This window comes from Lonchura striata, chromosome 6, assembly GCF_046129695.1.
Source record: "Lonchura striata isolate bLonStr1 chromosome 6, bLonStr1.mat, whole genome shotgun sequence".
NCBI classification, from domain to species: Eukaryota; Metazoa; Chordata; class Aves; order Passeriformes; family Estrildidae; genus Lonchura; species Lonchura striata.
In genome coordinates this window covers 37,518,308-37,542,245 of record NC_134608.1, presented here as the reverse complement: position 1 = coordinate 37,542,245, position 23,938 = coordinate 37,518,308, and the positions used below count along the sequence as shown (strand labels likewise).

The 23,938-nt window shown below is 39.1% G+C and overlaps 1 protein-coding gene across 1 annotated transcript; it reads left to right on the top strand.

The window, feature by feature from the left end:
• Positions 1-3,011: 3,011 nt before the first annotated feature.
• Positions 3,012-22,632, top strand: CHP1 (calcineurin like EF-hand protein 1). The gene is made up of 7 exons (XM_021533452.3): positions 3,012-3,240; positions 9,260-9,332; positions 16,293-16,373; positions 17,580-17,707; positions 18,611-18,672; positions 19,611-19,733; positions 21,026-22,632. Exons 1-7 carry the CDS (start codon positions 3,174-3,176, stop codon positions 21,077-21,079), a joined length of 588 nt encoding a protein of 195 aa, XP_021389127.1. The 5' UTR covers positions 3,012-3,173; the 3' UTR covers positions 21,080-22,632.
• The last annotated feature ends 1,306 nt before the right edge of the window (positions 22,633-23,938 follow it).

The following is a 23,938-nucleotide window of genomic DNA, read 5'->3' as shown; positions in this document are numbered from 1 at the left end:
AATGGTAACATCAGAGGACCATAAGAAGAAATACAATATTTTATCAATTTCTCGAGGTTGGGATTAAAGGCACTTGAGACAGTATTTCATGTTCAGACTCAGGTGTTTATTATTTCTTATCTATGTTACAGTCTCAGTACTGTGAGTTTGGCAGCTTTTTCATTAGCAAGGCACAAAATGGCTAACTCTTGTTACAAGTTCTTTTAAAACTAAACTATCCAATTAAGAAAGGACACCTAGATTATTTTCCCTTTTAACCCAATAACTGATCCCTTGAAGTCCGCAATGTGGACTTTTCTGTTCAGTCACAAAACACCACCCAAACCCATGAAGAAGGAAGAAGAACAACCTGCCTCTGCCCTAAAACCTCCATCTTGCTTCATATTTATTTCTATATTCTAAAATCCCAAACTCTAAGTTTTCCACCCAGTGATATTACAGACTTCTAACCACCTGCACACCTGTAATCCCAGTGCTATTTATAAATTTTAAAAGCCTGTTCCACAACCTCAGGACAAATGTAGTGTTCTCCTGTGGGTCTGTGTCTTTAAGCACAGAAAGTTTTAAATTCTCAGCATCCAGGATTCCAACAATATTTGAATAAACTATTAAAATGTGGTCTTGTGAGAAGCATTTAGGAGCATGGCTCTGCAGGAGTTTGAAGTATATTTTTACTAGCTTTCTGAAGACACACTTATAAAGGTTTTGAGAGCATCTCTATAACTCTGACTTCTCCGTGCAATTGTTCTGGAACTGTTCCACCACAGGTGAAATGCTCATAGGAAATTTTCCCTGAAACCACAAGCTGACAAGAAAACAAACCAAGGAAATTCTTCTACCTAGGAACACTACCAGGAAACAAGAAACAAAAACCAAAACCAACCAATCAACCAAAACTAAAAAAAGAGAGAATCGTAAACAATACCTTGGAGGAGACTTTTTCCTTGGAAGAAGCCTTATACCCACCACCTTGTTCACCTTTTCAGAGCTGAGGAAAACAAACTTAGCACAACTGAGTTTGAAAATGAGATTTATAGTCAATGTCAGTTGTGGTTCCCCTAACATGTACCTCCCGTCCCTTCTCCTCCTGTGAAAGAAAGGAAGTATTTCAATAGACTCAAAAAGCATTGCTGTTCCCTTCCCCGAATCTGGTTAATTCAATAACAGAAACAATTTACATTCTAGTGCTGAAAATCAATGTTTGGACACTTGTTAAAGACTAGTTAAGTCTAATGACTTAAGCATCCCATCAGAAACAAAGCCAGCATTGAACTACAACTAATAAATTTACAGACTATTGGATATAGACTAAAGCAAGTACATAAAAAAAGGCAGAATGAAGTAAGTTAATCACTTGGTAAGTCCAGTAGATGCCTTCTAGCTAGTTGGCCCTCGGCACTTTGCTCCTATCCCCAAAACAAAGCAGATGCCAATAGAAATGCACAGGACCTTTATACATTAGAAATGCTTTTCTTAAATACTTCCATATTTATGTCATTAGTGAAAAAGGCTCAGATAAACAGATCATTTAATAGAGATGTTTTTGCCTGTGTGAATAAAAGTAAGACCAAATTAACATGAACTTTAAACATTTTAACTTCCCAGCACAGTCCATAAGGGAAAGTCATGCACATGTACAGCAACATACAATGAACTTGCCTTAAAGATGTAAACAGGGGGCACTCTTATCTCAACTGAATACCTTTGGAGGAGTTACTTTCATTAGCAGTCTCATTGGACATTAACCATTGTTATTTAACCAGTAAGCTTTAATGCAATACAGTCCCAAGACCTTCCCAAAATGAGCTGATGTTATTATTATTTCATTTATAGATAACTGGGGAACAAAAGCTGTGTGATCTAGACACCATTCTAATTCCTGCTGATTTTAGGAGGAAAAAATAAAACTGAATAATTCAGATGTGACCCAAAAGGGATTTAAAATGCTGAACTATTGGTGGGCATGACCCCCCTGCCCCAAAATGCAATAAGCGAAGCCTCACCATTGACTATTCCATGACCAAAAATTATCCTTAATCCTGGAGTGCTTCTGCCAGTTTCCAAGTTCTTCACTGACATGAAGGAGGGGAAAAAATAGAGACATACATCAGGTTCCACTCTCTGGGGTAAAAGCTTATCATTACCACTGACCTGCTGGAAAGTAGCTCTGCAGAGAAAGACCTGGGGGTCCTGTTGGACAACAAGCTATGAGCCAGCAATGCCCTTGTGGCCAAGAAGGCCAACGGTGTCCTGTGCACTAGGAAGAGCACTGCCAGCAGATCGAGGGGATTGATTCTGCTCCTCTACTCAGCCCTGGTGTGACTGCTAATATTAGAAGAGGTGTGTTCAGTTCTTGGCTCCTCAGTACAAGAGAGAAGTGGAGCTCCCGCAGCAACCAGTGGAGTTCAATGAGGATGAATGGTCAGCTGGAGCTTCTCTCTTATGAGCAAAGGCTGAGGGAGCTGGGCCTGTTTGGCCTTGGGAAGAGATGATTGAGTGTGGACTTCTTCAATGTCTATCAGTATCTGAAGGGAAGGTGTCAGAGGATGGAGCCAAGCTCTCCTCAGCGGTGCTAAGCAACAGGACAAGAGGCAATGGGCAGAAATGGATGCACAGAAGTTCCACCTAAACATGAGGAAAAAATATTGTGTGGGTGACCATGCACTGGAACAGGCTGCCCATAGAGGTTGTAAAGTCTCCCTCACTGGAGATACTCAAGAATCATCTAGATGGGATCCTGTGCCAAGTGCTGCTTGAGCAGGGAGCTTGGACCAGCTGACCCACTGCGGTCCCTTCCAACCTCACCCACTGTGTGATTCTGCGATTTGCAAAACAAAGCAAGCCCGCAGAACCGGGCGCCGCTATCCGCTTGGGAAGGAAGCACCGTGGCAGGCACTTCCATCGCCCGCTCTCCCGCCGCCTACAGGAATATCGCAGTTTTCCACACGCGTGCGCGGGGCCCGTGGGCGGCCGCCGGGCGGGGTCGGGCGGGGCCGGGCGGAGGCGGCGGGCGGGGCCGCGGCAGTCGGTGCGCGCTCGCCTTCCGCCTCAGAGCAGGGGCGGCCGCGCTCGGGCCTGTGCCGGGCGGCTGTGGCGCCGCCGTCGCTGCTGTTCGGCTGCGTAGCTCTTCCCCCGGCCCCTCCCTTCCCTTCCCCTCGGGCCCAGCCGCGGCGATGGGTTCCCGGGCGTCCACTCTGCTGCGGGACGAGGAGATCGAGGAGATCAAGAAGGAGACGGGCTGTGAGTGCGGGGCCTGAGTGCGGCGGGGCGGGGCGGGAGGTAGCGCGGGGCCGGCGGCCGGAGCGGGGCCGGCGGCCGGAGCGGGGCCGGGCAGGCCGTGCCCCGCTCCGGCCGCGGCGGTCGCGCCGGGGCAGAGCCCGCTCCCCGCCACCCGCAGCCCCGGGGCCGGGCACGGCTGGCAGGCCCGCGGGAGCCTGGGAAGCGCCTCCCGGTTCCCCCCCACCGCTGCTGCCGGTAGCAGCTGCGGGATCCCAGTGGGACTGAAGGGAAGCAGCGCTCTTGGTGTGTGCAGTAGTGTATTCGGTCAGAGATAACTCCTTGGGTTTTGAAGAGTTGTCTGTCTCGATGCCTGATGCCGGAGTTTCTCTCAGGTTTTAACCCAAGGAAACTGTCGTTGGATAGTAATTTTTTTCCCCAAAGTGTTATTTGTTTCATGGGCTAGTGCTAAAGTTGCCGTAAGGGTACTCGGAATGAATGCTGTGTGGCATTTAAACCGTAAAGGAAGTAATGTAACTCACGAGAGGTAAGTGTTAAAAACTAAAAAGAAGTGAAAATTCCTGTACTAGTCAGCAACTGGGAGAGCATTATTTAAGCTGGACTCTAATATTTAGATACTTTACCCTACGGTATGATGAAGTTGTTCTGCATAAAGTACCTTAGAGAAGGTGAAATTCCAGTGTTGTTAATTTGCCTGATAGAATGATTGCCTGAGAGTTCCAGCAAATGATAATAAATGGAGGATGCCTTCCTAACTATCTGGAGAGCAGAGGTCATCACATCACAGGTATCACTTTGCTGTTTGTTTCCCCAGGAAACTTCTCACGTTAACATGCTGTGCCCAGCTGACAATTTTTCTTCTGAATATACCTTCTGATCTATTCTTTCTACTTGAAAATGCTTTCTTCAGTTTTCTTTCCAATATACATGGTATCATATATTCTTCTTAAGTGTTAGTTTATTTGTGTCCGGAAAATGAGTGGCTACAGAAAAAGAGTAGAAGATTAAAACGTCACTGGAACTACTGTAGTGGCAGGCTGAGTGAGTTAATATATTTTCCATGATCCTTTTTCCATCTGTCATGAAATGTGGTGATAAACAAGTAGGAATGTCTGTTTATTCAGCAATAACTTTCTATTGTTTTTTCTTTTTAATAACAAAGATCATGGAGTAAAGGTAGCATCCTCTCATTTATAAAGATGCTTCAAAATCCAAACCCCAAATCTGGAATATTTTTCCAGAAGGCTTTACATTTTTCCTCATGCTACTACTTAATTTATTGTCTGTGGTGTTTTATTCCTTAATGTTTACTTACGTGATAGTTAAATAAATACCATTAAGATGGCTATATAGGCACTGTATGCAATAAATCCACTTGACTCTAGTTAGCCTCTAAATGCTTTTCTTGTATCATCAGAGGATGAGCAAAGTTATGACTGGTGGGTTTCAGCTTTGTGACCTGATGTGTGTTCGTTTTCCCGTGTTTTAATCTAGTAAATTTTATAATTAATACCACTTTGTTAACCAACCATTGCTCTCTGACTCATGCTTGCTTGTAAATAATCACAGTGTGTCTCATTGACTTTATCAATAATTTTCTTCTTCTCCCCAGTCTGTAACTGCAGTTCAGGAATGTCATTTTTTTCTGCTTTTTGTGCTTCTCTAGGTAGATGGAAAATTCCACCAAGTTATTATCACAGTTATACACTTCATATAGGTGAAAATATTTATACAAGGTGATGAAAAAACCCAAATAAACTCTGGTTATCTAGATCAAAGTTCACAGGCAGATTGCTAAGGTAGTGTTACTGAATAGACTTCTGTGGTCTGTTGGAAACTTGACGCTGATGGTACTTTAGCTACTGAAGAGTTTGAGAAAGGGACTTCGTAGACATAAAAAAAATCTGTCAGCATTAAAAGTCCATCTTGAACTGATGGTCTGATAAGTGTTCCCAAGGATTCCTTTTTGGCCTCTTTACTGTGAAATGTGTTTTCTACAGTTCATCTGGGGTAGGTGTGAAGCACTTAGAACACTTAAACAATTCGATTGAGTTCAACTGTGGAATTATGTAACTTCTGCTCAATTTCATGTAGCACAAAACTGAATATCTAATGATACTGGCATGAGTGAGAAACTGTATGTTAATGTTCTTCAGCAGAACAGACATAAAGAGCATGTCTTTTAGGGCACTAGAAGCATAGTCTTTAAAAAGCTATGCAATGACACAATCTGTTGAATGAAATATGCTTGGATTAAAATTCTATTTTTTTTTTTGTGGTAGTGAAAAGCACTTTGTAGCATAAGTTCAGTCACGTGCAAAGGTAATGCATGAGGTTCTCAGCAGCAGGTGCGAAGCCTGAAGTTGACAGTCCTAAATCTCACATGATGTTATCTAGAAATCATTTGCTTTGCATATAAACATTTTGAAATTTGAGCATGAAAACACCTTGAAGTCATCCTAATTGCTTTGATATTTCAGTAACAACTATAAAAAATAAAAAAAAAGATGAGAGGCCCAAGATGTTGTTTGTCTGCATTCTGTTGCAAGCTTTTGGAAAGCTGTTGGAATGTAACAGTATTCAAATTATTTGGTTCACACCCTTTGTTTCCATGCTTTGAAGCGCTCTACCTAAGGATTAATAATAAATTAATGCTTATACATTAATTTAGGAGAAAAAAATGTTTGCTTAGTAGCACATAATTGATTTTTCTAATGGATATTTATATATTTTTCTAAGCATATAAATATTTTTATATGAGTTTATGCTACTGTTGTAGACTGTCTAATTGCTAAAAACTTTACAGTGATTTAACATAAGTAAAATAGAGAGAGCAACTCCTAATTTAGAGGTCTTGACCCAGAATTTTTAGGAGAATCTTAGTGGGGTAGCAGTATAGATAAAATGGTGTTTCAGCTAATTTTAAGCCTTAACCTTAGATTTTCAAGAAGCAGTCATAAATTGCAGATTTTAATTCTCCTAGGTATTCAGGAGAATCTTTACTTTTGCTTACAAATGCACTATAAAGTGTCCAGTGACACAGCTTTTGTGAGGGATGAGAGCCAAAAGGAAATTACGACAGAAGACAGTGGTGAACCTGAATCATCCTCCTTTTTCACAGAGCTATGATATGCTTTTTGTCTAGTGTGACGTTAATGAAAATATCACTTCTCCTGTCAACAGCTACGTACTACTTCTCACATACTAGCTGTTACAGAGATGTTCCAAAAATGTAGATGCGGACATCAGTTTGGGAATGGTAGCTGAGTAGAATTCTCATCACCTTCTTTGTTTACAGGGAGGAGTGGGAGTATGTGGCTTCTAATTGGAGATCTAACTCCATCCTTTTTTTCACCATCAGTTGTTGTTATGGTATCTAAAACATTGCATCAGAAATGCAGAAGGTTGAAGTCTTTAGGGTACTGGTACTTGTTTTTACTGTGTGTATTGCTTAACTTCAAAGTGAGCAAGCTGCCCAGTCTGATTGTAGAGAAGCTGCCTTAGGTGAAACTGAGCAAATTGCCCAATCCTATGCAAAGAATGCAAGTTGCCGAGGAGACAAGAAGGCTGGGGAGGGGCGAGTGTTTGAAAACCCAGTTGCTGGCAGGTCATGCTAAAGGAGAGAACTGTTGAACCTAAACGAATAGCCTTGAAAAAGAAAGAACAAACCTGAAAAAAGAAATTTGCCTCACTTGTCACAGATCAAATCACTGCTGTGCAACTTCTTTCCAGATAAGTTTGAGTAAGTAAGAGAAGCATTGTGCATGTCCTGGTGAAGGCTTTTTAAACTACTAAATCTGAAAATTACAGTAAGTCCTAGTTTAACATTGCAGACAATCACACCTTTACTTAGTAAACATTAACATTCAATTCAGCCTTATTTCATGTATTTATTAACTTCATCTGAAAAGCCAAAGTCTCGTGTAGGGCCTTGTGGTTTAACCTCAGCTGACAACTAAGTACCACACAGATGCTTGCTTACTCCCTGTCAAGGTGGGGGGAGAAGCTGGGGAAGAGGGGAGGTAAAACCCATGGCTTAAGATAATAATTGAAATAAAGTAAAATATAATAATTAAAAAATGTTATTAATATCAATGATAATACTAATTGTAATAAAAGAGAACTAAACCCAAGAAAGACAAGAGAAGCACAGTACAACTGCTCACCTCCTGTTGACCAATGCCCAGCTTATCCCCAGAGTGTGATTGGCCCCTCCTGGCCAATTCCCTCCAGAATTGTATATACTGGACATGATGTTCTGTAGTACAGAAGATCCCTTTGACCAGTTCAGATCAGCTATTCTGGCTGTGCTCCCTCTCAGCTTTTTGTGCTCCTCTTCACTGGCAGAGCCTGGGAAACTGAGAAGCCCTTGGCTTAGGGTAAGCACTACTTAGCAACAGCCAAAACAACAGCGTGTTGTCACCATTATTCTCTTGTGAAATCAAAAAAACACAGCAGTGTACCAGTTACTAAGAAGAAAATGAACTTTGTCCCACCTGAAACAAGGACAAGTGTTCTTTCAGAATTCTTTTCAGAATCTATAGAATTGCTATTCTATATAGGTTTATCCCACTCACATCACTAGTTGTCTAATATCTTGGGTTTCCTAGTACCTTGGTAATGTTGACACAGTTATGCTGAACTTAATATTGCCTTTGTAATTTATGTTTCAAACTGCAAATTTAAAGTCTGCAATAACTTTCTGCTTGCTTTGTATCGCAACTCCTTCTCAAATTTCTTTATAAATAGGGTTTTAATTTGTAATTCCATGTCCTAGAAGCCTGGAAATTTGTGAGCAATTGGCTCCTGGGTTGGGCACAAAGGGTTACAATGAATGGGGTAACATCAGGTGAGTGACCAGTCATTAAGAGGGTTCTGCAGGGCTCCATTTCAGGGATGGGTCTCTCTTAATATCTTTGTAAATAACTTGGATGCCGGACTCAAAGGCATACGATACACATTTGCCAGTGTCACTAAATTGGGAGGAGCTGTTGACTCCCTCGAAGGCAGAGAGATCTTAACAGAGGGCTAGACACCAAAGTATTGCTGGTTTAATGCAGGATCTAAAAAATACTATTGAATTTAATAATAAATCTATCTTTGGCTCCAAGTTCTGGAACGGAGCCTTCCTCATCTCTGCTCTCTTGTGAGCAGTGATAGGACCTGAGGGAAAAGCATGAAGCTGTGACAGGGATGGTTTAGGTTGGACATTAGGTCAAGCTTCTTCACCCAGAGAATGTATGGGCACTGGAACAGGCTCCCCAGGGAAGTGGGGAGCACCAGCCTGACAGAGTTCATGAAATGTTTGGACAATGCTCTCAGGCATATGGTGAAATTCTTGGGGATGGTGCTGTGCAGGGCCAGGAGCTGGACTCCAGTGATCCTGCTGGGTCCCTTCCAAGTCAGGTTATTCTCTTATCTATGAACCCCAAAATGTTCAGATTTCAGAAGTCTTGTAAAGGAAGAAAAGTAAAATAAAAATTAAAGCCTCTCTGACCACCTTCCAGACACAGAAAAACTGAGTTCACTTTCTGTCTTTAGGTGGAAAAAAGACAATGGGAGTAGAGATAAGCAAAAGAGAAGGAAAGATACTATAACAGGGGTCTTTAGTGTCATGAGTGATACAGAGGTCATTGGTGTAGGCTGTGTACAGATTATTTCCAGCTGTAAAGGAATTAAAGGAAATAAAGTGGAACTTTGAATCAAATGTTTTTCTTTTTAATTGACATTTACTTAATCAGATAATGAAAAATTGTTAAAGATAAAAAATAGAAATGTGTAGAAGACAGAGTTTTATTTTTGAAGAATTAGCTAATCTATAGATTCTTGAATATTAAGCTGTGATTTATAGCTTACAAAGTCCCTAAATGCTCCTTGTCATGTGCATTCAATGTAACTGGTTCTATGTGAACTCTTTTTTGAATACAGCTTCTGGCAACTGTGCAGTTCAGTGTAATGAGGTCTTCTCCTATGAGGAATCATTGACATGCTAATTTGTCATCTTCTTTCTTTTCTTCTTCAGTCTCCCACAGTCAAATCACCCGTCTGTACAGTCGCTTCACCAGTCTGGACAAAGGAGAAAATGGCACTCTTAGGTGGGTAATTCAGCTGTACTTGCATTGGCACATCTGTATTGGTGGCTTGCTGTTATCACTGAGGCTGTTGTAACAAGTTCTTTCATATTTACAGTCTACATGAAAGGTTTAATTGTTGAGCTGAGGTGCTCTAGATACCAGCTATCTTTACTGTAGTGTTGAAGGTTTTTAGTAGTTAACAGGCAAGAGTTCAGATTCGGTATTCAAAGTCTTATAAAAATGTTCAGAATTGTGCAACAACACTTTTAGATTGGTATTTCTTACCTTTCTTTAAATGTTTCTTCTAGTGTTTAATATGAGAATGGTTCTGCTGTGTCATCTTTATCCTGACTTTCATAAGAAAAAATATCTATACTTACTTGTTTCTGATATCCAGTGTCTTTAAACACTTCTTGGATCTGCAATGCATTTACTATATGTAACTTTGAAGCTCTTGTTGGACACCCATATCTACAAGTATGCTCAAAAATAAAAAAAGAGCTGGAACCATGTTGCTGTGACTAAACATTCTGTTATTTAAAGTGGTAGTGCAGGACATTCTAAGATCTTTAGTGTTTTTTTTCCTATCTACAATTTGAAAGCTACAGAAGTAAACTAGTTTCTTACAGCTTAGTCAATTAAATAACAATGAGTCTTTAACTTCAGCTGCAAAACATTTTTCATTTTGATGGACCAAGTCTGCTGAATAGGGTATTCTCAACCAAAAGGTAAACTGTGGTGAGATGATGGCCTGTGAAAATATATCTCTGCCTGCTATAATTCTGTAGCTTTCCCTGCTCGTATGGATTTTGTTTCACCATATAACCACAGTGCACACAAAAGCTGGAGAAGAATGCAGGAGAGAGCAGGAAGGGGACAGAGACATTGTTGTAGCATAACATGACATCTGGCTCTTACAGAGTTAACTTCTTTCATAGCACCTCTATGCCAGTCAAATTCAGGGATTCATGCATCACCTGCTGTTTTTTATGTGATCTTGTAAAATATGACTGCAGGATACACTATAAACCTAGAAAAGCTATAGGCCTGCCTATAAACCAGCCTAACTGTAATGCTGGAATCACCTCTTAAAAGATCAAAGTGGCAAGTGTAAGATACATGGGCCTTGGCAGTACTTCAGGCTCATTGCAGTTTCCTTTCCTGAAGGAAATGCGCAGTTCCTTCTAGTGCCACAAATTGCTGACTTCTCAGCATTTAAGTAATTAGATGTGGAATAGTATGGTAAACAGGACTACAGAGTGAATATTTTGGGTTAAAAATACCCTCCCTCCCTATTTGCCTTGTGTAGGTTTTGAGGCTGATTGACTCCAGTGATTTGGACTGTGGCTGTACTGTAAATTTCTAGACTTGCATAGCTGAAGGGATGACTAAATGGATTATGCATGTAAAAAAATTGTCTTGGGATGGGATATGCAGGAACTTCCAAAAGCCCATTCTGACACTAAAACCAATGCATGATATAAATTGTAGCATTGTCAATTCTGATGTAGAGATGAACTGATGAGATTGTAGATAAGGTTGATACTCCTTATGTTTAAAATTGTTTGGAAAAGAACATTAACAGCCTGTTAAAACTTTATACATGAGTTTAGTATTCATGGATGAATAAAGGTGATGGCTACTGGATTAGTCTAGCACAATTTGAACCTAGGACATGCTCTTCATCAACTCTTCCATGTTCTCCTCCAACACTAAATTCACTTACTGAATCCATAAGGTTTATATAAATGTCAAAGTGATTGTACTCAGTTTATGTAAGAGGAGTAATTGATTAAATATGCTATGAATGTCTGTTGCACAATGCTTAGTTTCACAGTATTATGCATCAGGAGGAGGTAGACTTCCATTGTTGATAATCATGTGGTACTTAGGAAAGGAAGTGGAGGTTGTTTGGGAAATCCCAGCAACTGTGCATATTATGATCCCTTAACTTGCAGTCTTGGCCCTTAAGTATAGCCCACTCTCAAACATGTCTGACTTAAGAGTGGCATTCAATTTTTTAAACTTGTTCTGGTACCCACAAAATGCAGACACTATTAAGTTTAAGTAATGGAAAACTACTTCCTGTAGATTGAGAGAGTAAGAACTACAGCTTGGAAGGTCATAGATGTTGGTTTCTGAGATACAGATCAAACAGAACTTACTGCTTTAAGACAAGTAAGACGTTATCACTTGCTTACTGCCACCAGTTTAGAGGGTATGTCTTCTGTTTGTTTCCTGTGAGCAAGATTTATTGTTTCCGTAAGGATGACTTAGACCTTTGACTTACAAGTCAAACATGACAAAATCACTCATGTGACCATGATTAGGAAAATAAATGTCAGGTAGTTCTTTATGGCATTAAATAAAGCTTTAAATGTGTATCACCCTTCTGAAGAAGGGCAAAGTAAAGAACACTTAGTACAGAAAATCTGGCAGATGGTGATTAATCCTGGTAGTTCTGGAACTGCAATCAAAAGCAGAAATCTTTCATAGCCAGATGTTTCTATCCAGTCTACCTATGTGCAATTTAAAGGCACTTTGTTTTTAGAGTTACATAAATGAAATCTTAGAGATGGTTATTGATAAAGACAAAGCTTGGTCTTCAAAAAGTTTTTTGGTTTTGCTTCCTTTTTTTCCCCTCTCACATACTTATTCTCTAAGTGACTATAGCTATTTTTACATGTAAAGATAAAAATGTCAACTTTACCTTCACCTTTCTTTAAAAGTGTAGAAAAATTTTATATTTTTCCTTAGCTGCACTTTTTCTAAACAAAATGAGTAAGTTCTCTCAGACTTCCACCATCTGAACAAAACCATGTTGGAAAAGCAGGGCAAAACTGTTCTTGAAAATTCTTTTGTCACCTTTGATTTCAATATTGTGACATGCTGAGTTGCCAAAACAAAGGATTGATACCCTTGGTTGTCCATAGCTACATCTAAATTGTGAAATCTGGAACATACTTGTTCTGTCTACATCCTAACAATAGCGCAGGAGGAAAGGAGTTCATGTTTCCTTCCTTACATGCTGATTTCCAATATGAGGAAATAGTGTAGCATGAACAGGGTAAATATGTGATTGCTTAGTGAGTCTCCCTGCTGGGCTGGTACTGTAGTGTACACCACACAAGAATACCTTTGTTCCAAAGTTTATCTGCTAGTTAGTAGCTCTAGACAGACATGTATAGAGCTATAAAAGGAGGTACTTTTGTAAACTGCAATCTTTGCATGTAACTTTTGTATGGAACCTCCCACTTAACAATAGTTTCTTGGGCATTGGGGAAAAGGCAGTTTAAGTGCTTGCGAAGTGGTTTTTACTGTACAGTAATTGGTATAGCCTGATAAGCATGGAAGAATGTTTTGAAAGCTGGTAGCTACAGAGGGTAGACACACTGAGCTGTTTATGTATATCTCATGTTTATGAAAGCTGTTCACACGTGTCTTCTGGAGAACTTCAGAAAGCCTGTGATCCTGAGAGAAGGGTAACATGAGCCAGCCAGGCCATCTGTCAGTCTTTGTCAGCTGACTGAACCATCTGGGTCTGGCAAGATGTCAGGCTTGTTCTTACTAGTTCAAACGGGTACTGCAGGATTGCAAAACATAAAAACTAGCTCTCTGAATGTGGAATTCTTTACTTTTGCTCAAGAAAATGCAAAGCATTTTTAGCTTTATCTAAAATAGGAAAGACAGGAAGGATATGGGTTTGGATTGGAAAAGACAGGGTACGAGAATAGTCTATACTTGCATCTTCAACCACACTTTATGCATGCCGCCTTTTTCTTTCCTTCCTTATTGCTCATCTAATTATCACCTTTTTGCGTACTCCTTGGCCTTACGTTTATGAACCAATTAGTGCTGTGATAGTTAAGCAACTTTTAACATTTGTGTAGAGCATGCGTAAGGATGGAGTTAGATGAGATGGATGACACGATCCTGAATGAGGCAGGGGGGAATATTGGTATTCTTTCCCCATAACTTCTCCAGGCTTCCAGCACCTCATTGTCAGCTGTGGTGCTCTTAGATTTTTTTGAAGTTTTTGAACTGCCTCAAGTTGTGAATTCAACAGAAAGCTAATTGAAGAGGGGGAAGGTATGGAGTTTTTTAAGGGGGATACATTCATTAGATCATCAAAAGCTTAAATGAATGACAAAGCTGATGTTAGCAAGGGAATGGAGAAATTGAACCTCTTCAGTAGTAAGCTCTTAAATATTTTTGACCAACTTGCATGATACACCTTACTGATTTTAATTATTTCCCCTCTTCAAGTAATTTCTTGTTATCTGTATCCTCTGGGCATCTTTACCAGTTCTGATGCGTATATATATATATGGGGGTTTTTTCGTTTCCATTATTTACTGTCCCTCAGCTCTAGACACCCCTCCTCATCCCTGGTGTTTTGCTAACATCTAAAAGTAACAGAAGAATGAACAACCAGAAATGGAAGGGAAAAAGGGGTCCTGTAGGCTTCTTGCAGTCTTTGGGATAAGGCAGAACCACCTTTACATTAGGGATCTGCTCTGTGCCTTGGAGGGAATACTCAGCTTAGGAACACTTGTCTTGCTTAGAATCTAGAAATTCTTCGCTGCAAATTACATCTAATTGTGAATACACTGGAGTATGTATTAAATGGTTGGCCTGCATAATGTTCACATGAAATTAAAGGTTGCTTTGCCTGTTGCATTTAAGCAAAGATTTCACAAGAGCCAGGTTCATTTAAAGATACCTTAGAAGAGCCTTGTTGCCCATGAACACATAAGAAGTAGAGGGTATTAAATTTCATGATAGTGCCAGATTCAGCCAGGTGAAGTTGGTCCCTAATGACTGCAGGAAAGCTTAGCTTTATAGAGTGGAGAGTAACTTACCTCACATTCATTTGCTTTTATGGCTGTTGCAGCTATTTCAGTTGTAACACTCACTCAGTAATGTGCTCTTAATAAGCAAAAGTGCTCTGCTGCAGTCCTGATAATGACAGGACAAATAGATTTGAAACCAGGGAATTATTTGTGGTTAATTGTTAATCTCCCGTTAGAAAACAGAATCACTAGAGGCTGAAATGCCAAGTGGCTATCGAGGCTGAATACTAAGAAGTATGATATGCAAGTAAAAAATTCTTGAGCATTAGACTTTGCTCTACATGGAAGACAGGGCAGCTGCTACTTTTAGGTTATAAAGTTAGCATTGACATTGAAGTTCTGCTGTTAAAATATTGTTATTAGGACACAGGCTTTCCACATCACTGCATCTCCTGCTTAAATCACTAATGCATACTTTGCCCTTCAGCAATAGCTTAAATGCAGCAGTCCTGAAGGGTCTGGTAACAAGCTGATCATGCTAAACAGATGTTAACTTTGCTTATTAAAAATAATACGGGACCTGGTCAGAGCAGAAGTTTGCTGGGATAACTTAAAAATATGGTCAGGTCACTCTGTTAGAATGTCAGACAGTTTAACCATGTTCTAACAGATGCACTGTAACTAGGACTGTTAACAGTGCTGTGGTGGTGACTGGGTGCAAGAAGTACTTTAGAATACATTTTAAACTAGAACATCTTGCTTCTCTGCCTTTCCCAAGCTAGACTGGTGATAAAGTCAGCCAATTTATTTTTTACTCTTTAATATCACAGCATTATGAAAGGCTTTTATATTTAAATAATCTCAAAATTTGATTGTGTTTGAGTAAGCCATTTTTTTTTGTTTAATGATGTCACGAGTCAGACCTTGTTGCCAGTTTAGTTAGTGAGCATAGTTTTGAAAAGTAGCAAAACATTCAGTCATCAAGTTTGAGACTTTGACCCCAAGTTCAAAACCATCAGGACTGCATTTAATTTGAAGGGAACTGCTAGTATTTCTGGAGATTGGGCAGGAAACGTCAAGTTACACATCCAGACAGAATAGGGTGAGATTTTTTTACAGCTTAACTCCTTTGTTGTTTGCAATTCAAAATCTAGATGATTATGAAGTACATCTTGAACTGACTGGTAATTTGCTGTGTTCTGTTGTAAAGAAAAACAAACCAACCAAACCTGCTCACTAAGACACATTTGGTGTGTTTGCCTTGGTCACAGCAAGATTACCCACTTCGCTGTCACTGACAGTCTGTTAGGTTGAAAGAAAAGAGAAAATACTAGTGCAATTCTGATAGGAGAATGAAGCTTGTGTTCATGTCATACTGTTCTAAAATATGTATGCAGTACAGCTCGTGATGTCTTTCAGATCAGAAGAATAGCAACGTAAGCATAGCTATGTTTATATTGTATTGTGTACATATAATCATGACCAGAAAAGAGAATGGCTGGCAAGAGCAGTGAGTATTTGCCTGTACTGGTGAAATTATATCTGGTGTACAGGTGCCTGTAAAGTGTAAAATTGCCAGTTTAAAATAGGAATACTGTATGGTTGTAGCTAAAATAATCTGAAATTTGGCGCTTATAATAAGATACAGATTTATTGCAGAAACAAACAAACAAAAATCTATTGGAACATGCTAATGACCTATGGTATGCTTGGAGAAGTATGGTATTCTTCCAGAATCTGAAATGAGGGAGTCTGGAAAAGTAATGACAACTCATATGATTAAGTACCAAAATAATTATTTAAAAACCCCAACAAATATTTTCATCTTGGAGCCATAATTTCTTTCAAAATAACTTCAGAAGCTTTCTTTTTCTTACATTGCAAAGTATTTGGCATCATTACAGTACGGTTTCTAGCACAAATGATGTTAGTGTCTGAGAAGTGTTATTAACATGATAAATGAGCACTGCTAGTTTGTAATGCAGTACAGATTTGGCATTGTCTTTTGCTTTACTTTGTGCCATTAGTCATAAAGAAAACATGATTTTAAAAGTTGCATTTTCAAAATCACCAAATGTCTTGCTGCAGAAATAGTATTCCACTGATGTTTTACTGTGAATTTTTTTTAAAGCAACTTCTTATCTGACTTCAGCTTTATGCTGACTGGTTGTGTCCTTGCTTTCCTTAGCCGTGAAGACTTCCAGCGGATTCCAGAGCTTGCCATCAATCCACTTGGAGACAGAATTATCAACGCCTTCTTTCCAGAAGGGTGAGTTTCAACAAACTGAATTTATGAGCAGAAGTTTGTCAGAAGTTTTTATAGGAGTGAAATGCTGATAATTAAAGCACAGAATTTGAATTGACTAATAACGGAACACTTCAAACTTGCCATGCTGTATGTGTGGGTACATAATTTCCTCAGCATATTTTAATTCTCTTAATGAGAAATACTTTACAACTTTACAAGACTTTTTTATGCTTTATTTATTGACAAACTCAGGCTTCTGCCACAGTTTTCCACTCTTCTTCCTAAACTACTGAATACTTATGAAGAAATTCCAGGCTGTCTATAGACTTTGGTTCTTAAAGCAAACTTGTATCAACACTATTCTGTGTTAAGTAGCATTACAATCAACTAATTTGGTCTTATTGTATCTGATATAGTAAGTGTACATTGTTATTAGATTGACTTTTTTGGTTGCTTGATTTTAGTTTTTATTACATTTATGACATAGTTTATGACACTTCTAACACAAATCCAAAGAGATGATCAAATTTTCAGTATTGTCTTTCTTCATTATACCTCTTTGGATTGTTCTATGGAATCTCTTGAACACAGTTGCTGTTACTGATTGATGAAGGTTGGATTGTCTAATCAAGTCATAATATCAGCTGAGACGAGGCAGGGTTTACTGAATAGAAAGCAGGCATCTTGGGAAGTACTTACATAGCTGGTTCCCACAGAAACTAGAGAACTCTTTGTCAGAAAACAGTGAGCAATGACAGCCCCACAGTCAGGGGCTGAGGGTGACAGCAAAGCTGGAAGGGGTGATGTACTGGCTGAAGAGGGGCACACACCTGAGCACAAAAAGCAGAGTAGGCCCAGTGACTGCAGTCAGGTCAACCAACACTCCAGTGCCTGACAGTGCTGAAACTAGTATCAAGTCAATCCAGGGGTCCAGATCAGCAAGATGCATAGCTCAGGCATGGGTTAAGGGTTTCAGCTTAAACAGATTTTGCAGGTCAAGGAAGAGGAGTCCTCAGTAAGACTTCTCACAGCTTCTGTTTTTTTACACATCATACTTTGTAACAGCACGATCCCAGCGTGCAACAGCACAGGCAGCCAAACCCTGGGGAGGTGGGAATGAAAGAATTCACATGGTCTTGGAGCTTTGGATATTAATAGTGTTCTTTACTGAAATGAAGAGCTTGTATAAGGTATACCAAAAACTGAGCTGCTGAAATGCTTATGCAGAGAGGACCAGGTGAATTTCCGTGGATTCATGAGGACACTAGCCCACTTCCGACCCATAGAAGATAATGAAAAGAGCAAAGACCAGAATGGACCAGAACCACTGAACAGCAGAAGTAACAAGCTCCACTGTAAGAAATAAGAACTTTCCTATAGAATCAATTAGTTTTCCATCTTCTTTTTGGTTGGGTTGGAGTTTTTTTTCCCCCTTTTAGGAATGGAGGAAGGGATCTCCTGCACAGGTATTTCCTGTGGAATGATCTATTCTAATGCCTGATTTTTAAAAAAGCTTACTTGGAACTTTACCTGTTCAGAATGTCAATAATTGAGCCATTGTTATATTAGAATTTGGTGGAATTAGTTGACTCTTGACTAATATATTCACTTTGCAAAATGTTATATAACAGAAGTGTTTCTGAATGGTTTGTATTCAAAATTATTTCAGATTTAGAAGCCACATCCCTCATTCATACATGAATGAGCTTTTATGCTTATTTCTCCAGTTCTTCCATATAATTCTGCTTTTATTCCCTGCCTTCAGCCAAGTACTTTCTTAAGTATTTGGATGTCTGCCTACAGTATATGAGCAGAAAACTCTTTCTTGCTAATCAAAGTTGGCAACAATCCTCAGAGCTCTTAAAATTTCTGTTGTATCTCATCCTGAATATAGTCAAAGAGAATGAATGATAATGTAAAAATGGTTGGCTCTGAAATTTAAAGGTCTGAATGTATCTTAGTGATAATTATTCTTCTGTGACTTGAGGTTTTTAGGAAATACCCTGCAAGCAGAGTGCTTGTGAACATAAAATTTTTCCATTATTGGCAATAATGCTATTCCTGTGTGTGGTAACAATATTTTATGGAATTGAGCATGAGGTTTATGGTGAATTAAAATTCTAAGCTAATTCTCTCAAAATAATTTATAAGTACTTACTTTTGTTGTTTCTCATTTAGATAAATCTATTGTTACGAAGAAAAATAATGGCACTTGAATGTAACAGCTCCTTCTTTCTTTGTTTCTTTCTTCCCTGTAGTTGCTTTTCGATTATACGATCTAGATAAAGATGACAAAATTTCCAGGGATGAGCTCCTCCAGGTAAATAGCACAGGGCTGCTTTGAATGACTCAATCGTGATGTTCTCTCTGACTTCATACCCACTTAGAAGAGGGGAGTTGCAACAGTTTTCTCAAAAGAACTGCAGGAGTAATGTGGTGGCTTTGCTTACCTCTGCCTTAAAGCTTTACATATGGTATGGAACTTTATTCTTACTTGGTAGGCTAAGCAGATCCTGTTGCTAGTGACACCTAAATATTCAACAAATACACTAAGCCCCTTAAGAACTACCTTTGGTAATTTTCAAAGGGGCTTCTAAAAGGATTTCAAAAGGACAGTCACTGAGGTGGATTAGGTTGTTTGCCTGATCCTCTGTGCATCCTCTGTACAGAATAAAGCTTCTTGAAATTGCAGCAAAGGTAATCAAAGTTCATCAGTTCTGCATATGTATGAAACTAGGCTTGTGCTAGGAGTAATTACATGCTACTAATCCTGGGAAGTACACATGGCAATTTGTGGTTCCTGATGTAAGAAAAAGGTTTGCTTTTGACTGGAACGGCCCTCTTCTGTTTGCTCAGAAAATGCTTTACTGAATGTGGAGGGTAATGGCAGTTGTCACTGGACCCTGTACTTTCAAGATTCCTGTAGGCAACATCTCAAAAAGCAGATATTCAATCAAATGCTGGTATGTTTACTGGGGGGAAAAGTAGAACCACTGGACAAAATTACTCATTCATAGTTCCAGAAGTTTTCTCTTGCTTCTGCCTCTTCCTGCTGCCTAGTGAAAAAGCAGGATTCTTTGTCAGTGGTGGCTGCAAAAGATACCTGTATTTCCTGACAACAGAAGTCTGTCAAGGAATTATTTCAGTAAAATTACTTCAGAAAATCTTGTGTGGTGTTATTTTGACAGTACCCATAAAAAGAAAGCACTAAGAATACTTCTGTTCCTATGTCAGTGATGGTTATTTCGTATGCTACAGGTATTACGGATGATGGTTGGTGTAAATATTTCTGATGAACAGCTGGGCAGCATTGCTGACCGGACAATCCAGGAAGCTGATCAAGATGGAGATAGTGCCATCTCCTTTGCAGAATTTGTAAAGGTTTGTAAACTATGTTTTTAATGACTTAATGAAGCTGCTCAGTAATGAGCAAGTCATTCAGACAAATGCAAATGGGAACAGAGAGGAAGTAATTGAAATAGCCGTGCCTGCATTTGAGCAAAGCCTTCTGCTAGCTTTTTCATCCCTTTATTAGTCATGTTTTGTTTTTTTTTAATACTGTCAGGGTGTTAATAGTTAGTCCACATGTTTCTTTAAACTCTTAAATAAAGCTACAGCCCTGAATATACTGAAGAACTTTCTGTTTTGCAGCTGCTTCTTTCTACACAAGTAACCCAACTGGCACAGTTAGATTAATTCTGCTGTAATAGCACTGACCAGCTTTCACATGTAGATTTCATCTGTTAGCAACACAACTAATACTGGTATTCAGGTTCCTAGCTCTGGTACTTTGAATTACATGTTTTGATAGTCCAAAATAGGTAATAGTAAGGAGCCATTTTAGATGGTGGAGAAAGTTATCCTGTAGCAGAACAATTTCAGCTACCTAATGGGATACTATTGACAAGAGGAACTAGACTTATCTTGGAGATGACAAAAGGCAACAGAAACAAGTTGCAACTTGGGAAATTGTGGTTTGCTCTAATGAAAACTTTATACTAAGAGGATGGTTATAGCTTCTGAAAGATGTAGGAATTCCTTCCTTGGAGATATTTAAAGCTTGACCAGGACAAAGACCTGAGCAACCTGATTTAGCAGGTCCTGCTCTAACTAGGGATTGAGGGATTGGACTGAAAGACTTCCAGAGGTTTCTTCAAACATAAATTACTCTCATCTTGGAGCACTGAAGTCTACTGCCTGAAACAGCCTGGAGCAGAGTAATGTCTTCATGCCTCAGTGTTAATAGCAATTTAGTGAATGAACTTGCTACCCCAGTTTTACAATGATCTACGTTAGTGGTGCTCTGGTCTTGATTTTGCTCTTTAGTGATTGCTTATATCCCTTTCTCTACTCCATTCTCCCTTGTGTTTCCTGGCTGGACATTACCACACAATGTAGTGTTGGAAATCCAGGACTTTCTGCGCTGTTGGCAGACTGAAACCACATTAGTTACATTTTGATTGACAGCCTTTTTGTGGCTTTGATGGCTAAGTTCCTTCCCTTGGACTGACCTTAGCTCACAATGAGAAACAGCAGACTCCATCTAGAAGAAGGACTGGCATGCTGAATTGAAGATATCCCATGTTCCTGCCCATTTCCTCACTACTAGAATAAGAAACCTTGTAGGAGAGATATACAGTAACTTAAGTAGCTGTTTCTCAATTTTATTGCAGGTTTTGGAGAAGGTGGATGTAGAGCAGAAAATGAGCATTCGATTCCTTCACTGATGGATGGAGAGCCTATTCCTTTCTACTCCAGCTGTGTAATGAATAGAACTTCATTTTCTCCTTAGCACCATACCCCAGAGCATTGCTACTGGTGCATACACAATACATCTCCAACCCTTCCCTGATTTGTTCTACCGATGTGAACATTCCTGTGCAACAGGAACAAAGGGAAATGGCTGCCACACAACTTGGAAAAGGAGCTTTTTTTAATGCTGTCCATCCTGGGTTTTTTGCCCTTTCTCTTGTCTCCTTCTGCACTACTGTTTCAGTAAAAATGTTTCTCCTTAAACACTACTGTTTAATCTACAAACTGATTCTTCTGAGCTCTGAATCTGAGAATGGAAAAACAGGAACATGCCACAGAAGTGCCCTCTGAAACATTTCAGAGACAAGCATCTACTCAAATACTAGGTGCATTAATAATTATTCACTTTTGCCACATTACAGCTGCCTTTTTTTAAAAAATATTTTTGCCCCTTTCCCATTTGGCTCTTTACATGCAGACTTGTTTATTCAGTCTGCCTTTTACTTGAGAACTTCTCAATTTCTATGGCTTCATTGTACAGCTAGCACAAATGCATGATGATAGCTAAGAATACTTTAAAGTACTGTGAATAGATTTTGTTCTTTGTGGAATGGATTCACAGGGACAATAGGAGAATCTAAGGTGGGGACAGGCTGAGGTATTCTCAAAAGGAATAGGAAATCTGCACTATGTCACTTGAACTGTTCTAGTAGCAGAGGCAGAAACATGTTTCTTTCCTTTGCATAGCTTGCAGGCTTGACAGCTGGTGGACCATGAAGTGTCTCCAGATTAAGATCCCTCCCCTCATCAGGGTGGTTTTGTTCTGAAAGTGTAAATTTGTTTACCAGAGTACAAAATGCAAGAAAACCAGTCATGCTAAAATCTGGATTTGTAGTTCTGTAACTGCCCCCTGGTAATAACGTCATGAAACATGAAATCGTGAAACTGATTTCATAGGATTTTTTCCCAATTATAGTGGCTTGCATAATGAGTAATTATTTATATTTTCCAGTATGAAAGTCCTAGTCTGTTATATTTGTGTTGAGGTTGGTAGCTGTATTTAAGAAAGCTCTGGCATAAGAATACGTTTGGGAAAGATCATATTATCCCAGATATTTCAGAATGTATTTCTATACAAATCTCTTTGCAAGTGTAAGATGATCAATACTATTAATGTAATGCTGATAAATTCAAGAGATCAGAATCCTTGAAGGTTCAATAGCAACAATTTTCTGTGGCTAGGCTGACAAATGATCTTGTGTAGTTCAGCTGGAGCATTCCACAATCTGGGAGATACTTCAAATAAAACCAAAAAATCCTGGGAGCTTATTTATTGAAGAATCGGTGTTATAACTGCTTCTCTGTCATGTGTTAATGTTTCTATAAATACTTACCAGTCTCAAAACTACTGTTAAATGTGCATTTCCTTTTTTCTAAGTTCCTTCAATCATCACTTTCGTTGGAAGATAACATGCAAGACTCTGAAGGATTTTTGATTTGTTTTAAATAAAAGAATTCAAAAGTAAAATGTCACACTTCATAGTTTTGATTAGTACAGCACAGTTCCAGAAGGAAATGTAAATTTAAAAGCTCTAATCTGTATGAGGAAGAAACATTATACTTTTATAACTGCCTCATGTAAAATAGGAACGTAACAGTGCTAATGAAAAGTAAAAATTGCTTGTAGGCTTTGTGATTTGCATAGAAGTAGGTGTTGCTGTCTTCTGACACTATAGTTGGAACATACAGTTGTGCCTTATTTTCCCAGTGAGACTGGCTATTGTATTTATCAATCCATAAATAAACCTTCCACTGTATAAATAAACAAAACCAGACTATCCCCCAGCTTTTCCTGTAGGGCAACCAACTGTCCTTTAATTACTGGAAAAGCTAAATACCATTAAGAACGGTGCGAGCAGGTCTTACAGATCAGTTTCTTATAACTGAGCTTGTTGTCAGAGTATTAATAATCCTTTATTCTGCTGGCAGAAACCAGTGCAAAACGTGAGCTCCAAAGTGGACAGAAGAGGACAGGCAGGGCTCATTTGCGACATATGTTCCTACAAGCTCCCACCTCAGATGTCAGATATTTTTGCTAATGTCCTTGAAGGTGAACACAAACAGTCTAACAGATATACTGCAAAAAAACCCACAAAAAACCAAAAAAAACCAAAAACCATAACACAATCAATCAAAGAACAACCAACCATCCTGCAATTAAAAAAAAAATTAATCAACTATCAGAATTAGCCATTAGCAGAATAAATCGCATGTAAATATCTTACTCCACATGCTGAAAACTATATATGTAACATGTAGTTGAAAAGGTAGTAGACAGTAAGAGGAGTTTTAAAGACCTGAGATCTTAAATTTGTTAAATTTAACTAAGCTGTACAGATACAAGCAGATTTCCACAAAAGTAGTATTTTTAGCATACCTGGTTGTTTATAGAAGTATTTTGTCTTGAGAACAGGTTATCTTGAAGGTGAAAGTGTTAGCAGCTCAGCAGCAGAACTACTTAATATTTCATCTTTGTCTTTTGAAAAAGTAGTAAAAGGGATAGGATTTTAAATACAGGTGAACCATTCCCCAGTTTACTGAGGGACAGTCTATTTTCAAATTGCAGTTTATGTTGAGATTGGCTGGAGGCTTGGCTGCAGAATTACGTGGTTGCAGCCAGTTACCAGAGTATTGTGAAGACTGTAAAAAGCAGAAATAGGTTTGATATCTAATCAGTATTGAAACCTGTAGGCCCCTTAGCTTGGCAACAACGGGGAAAAGAATTCAAATACAGGATTTGACTCATGAAGAGCAGGAGTAAAAATTATGTTCTG

What these genes read in the sequence shown, in the direction of transcription:
- CHP1 (XM_021533452.3), top strand. Translation starts at nt 3,174, where the DNA reads ATGGGTTCCCGGGCGTCCACTCTGCTGCGGGACGAGGAGATCGAGGAG. An exon ending in AACGCCTTCTTTCCAGAAGG is followed by an intron (nt 16,374 to 17,579) that starts GTGAGTTTCAAC and finishes ATGCTTATGCAG; the next exon opens with AGAGGACCAGGTGAATTTCC. An exon ending in CCAGGGATGAGCTCCTCCAG is followed by an intron (nt 18,673 to 19,610) that starts GTAAATAGCACA and finishes CGTATGCTACAG; the next exon opens with GTATTACGGATGATGGTTGG.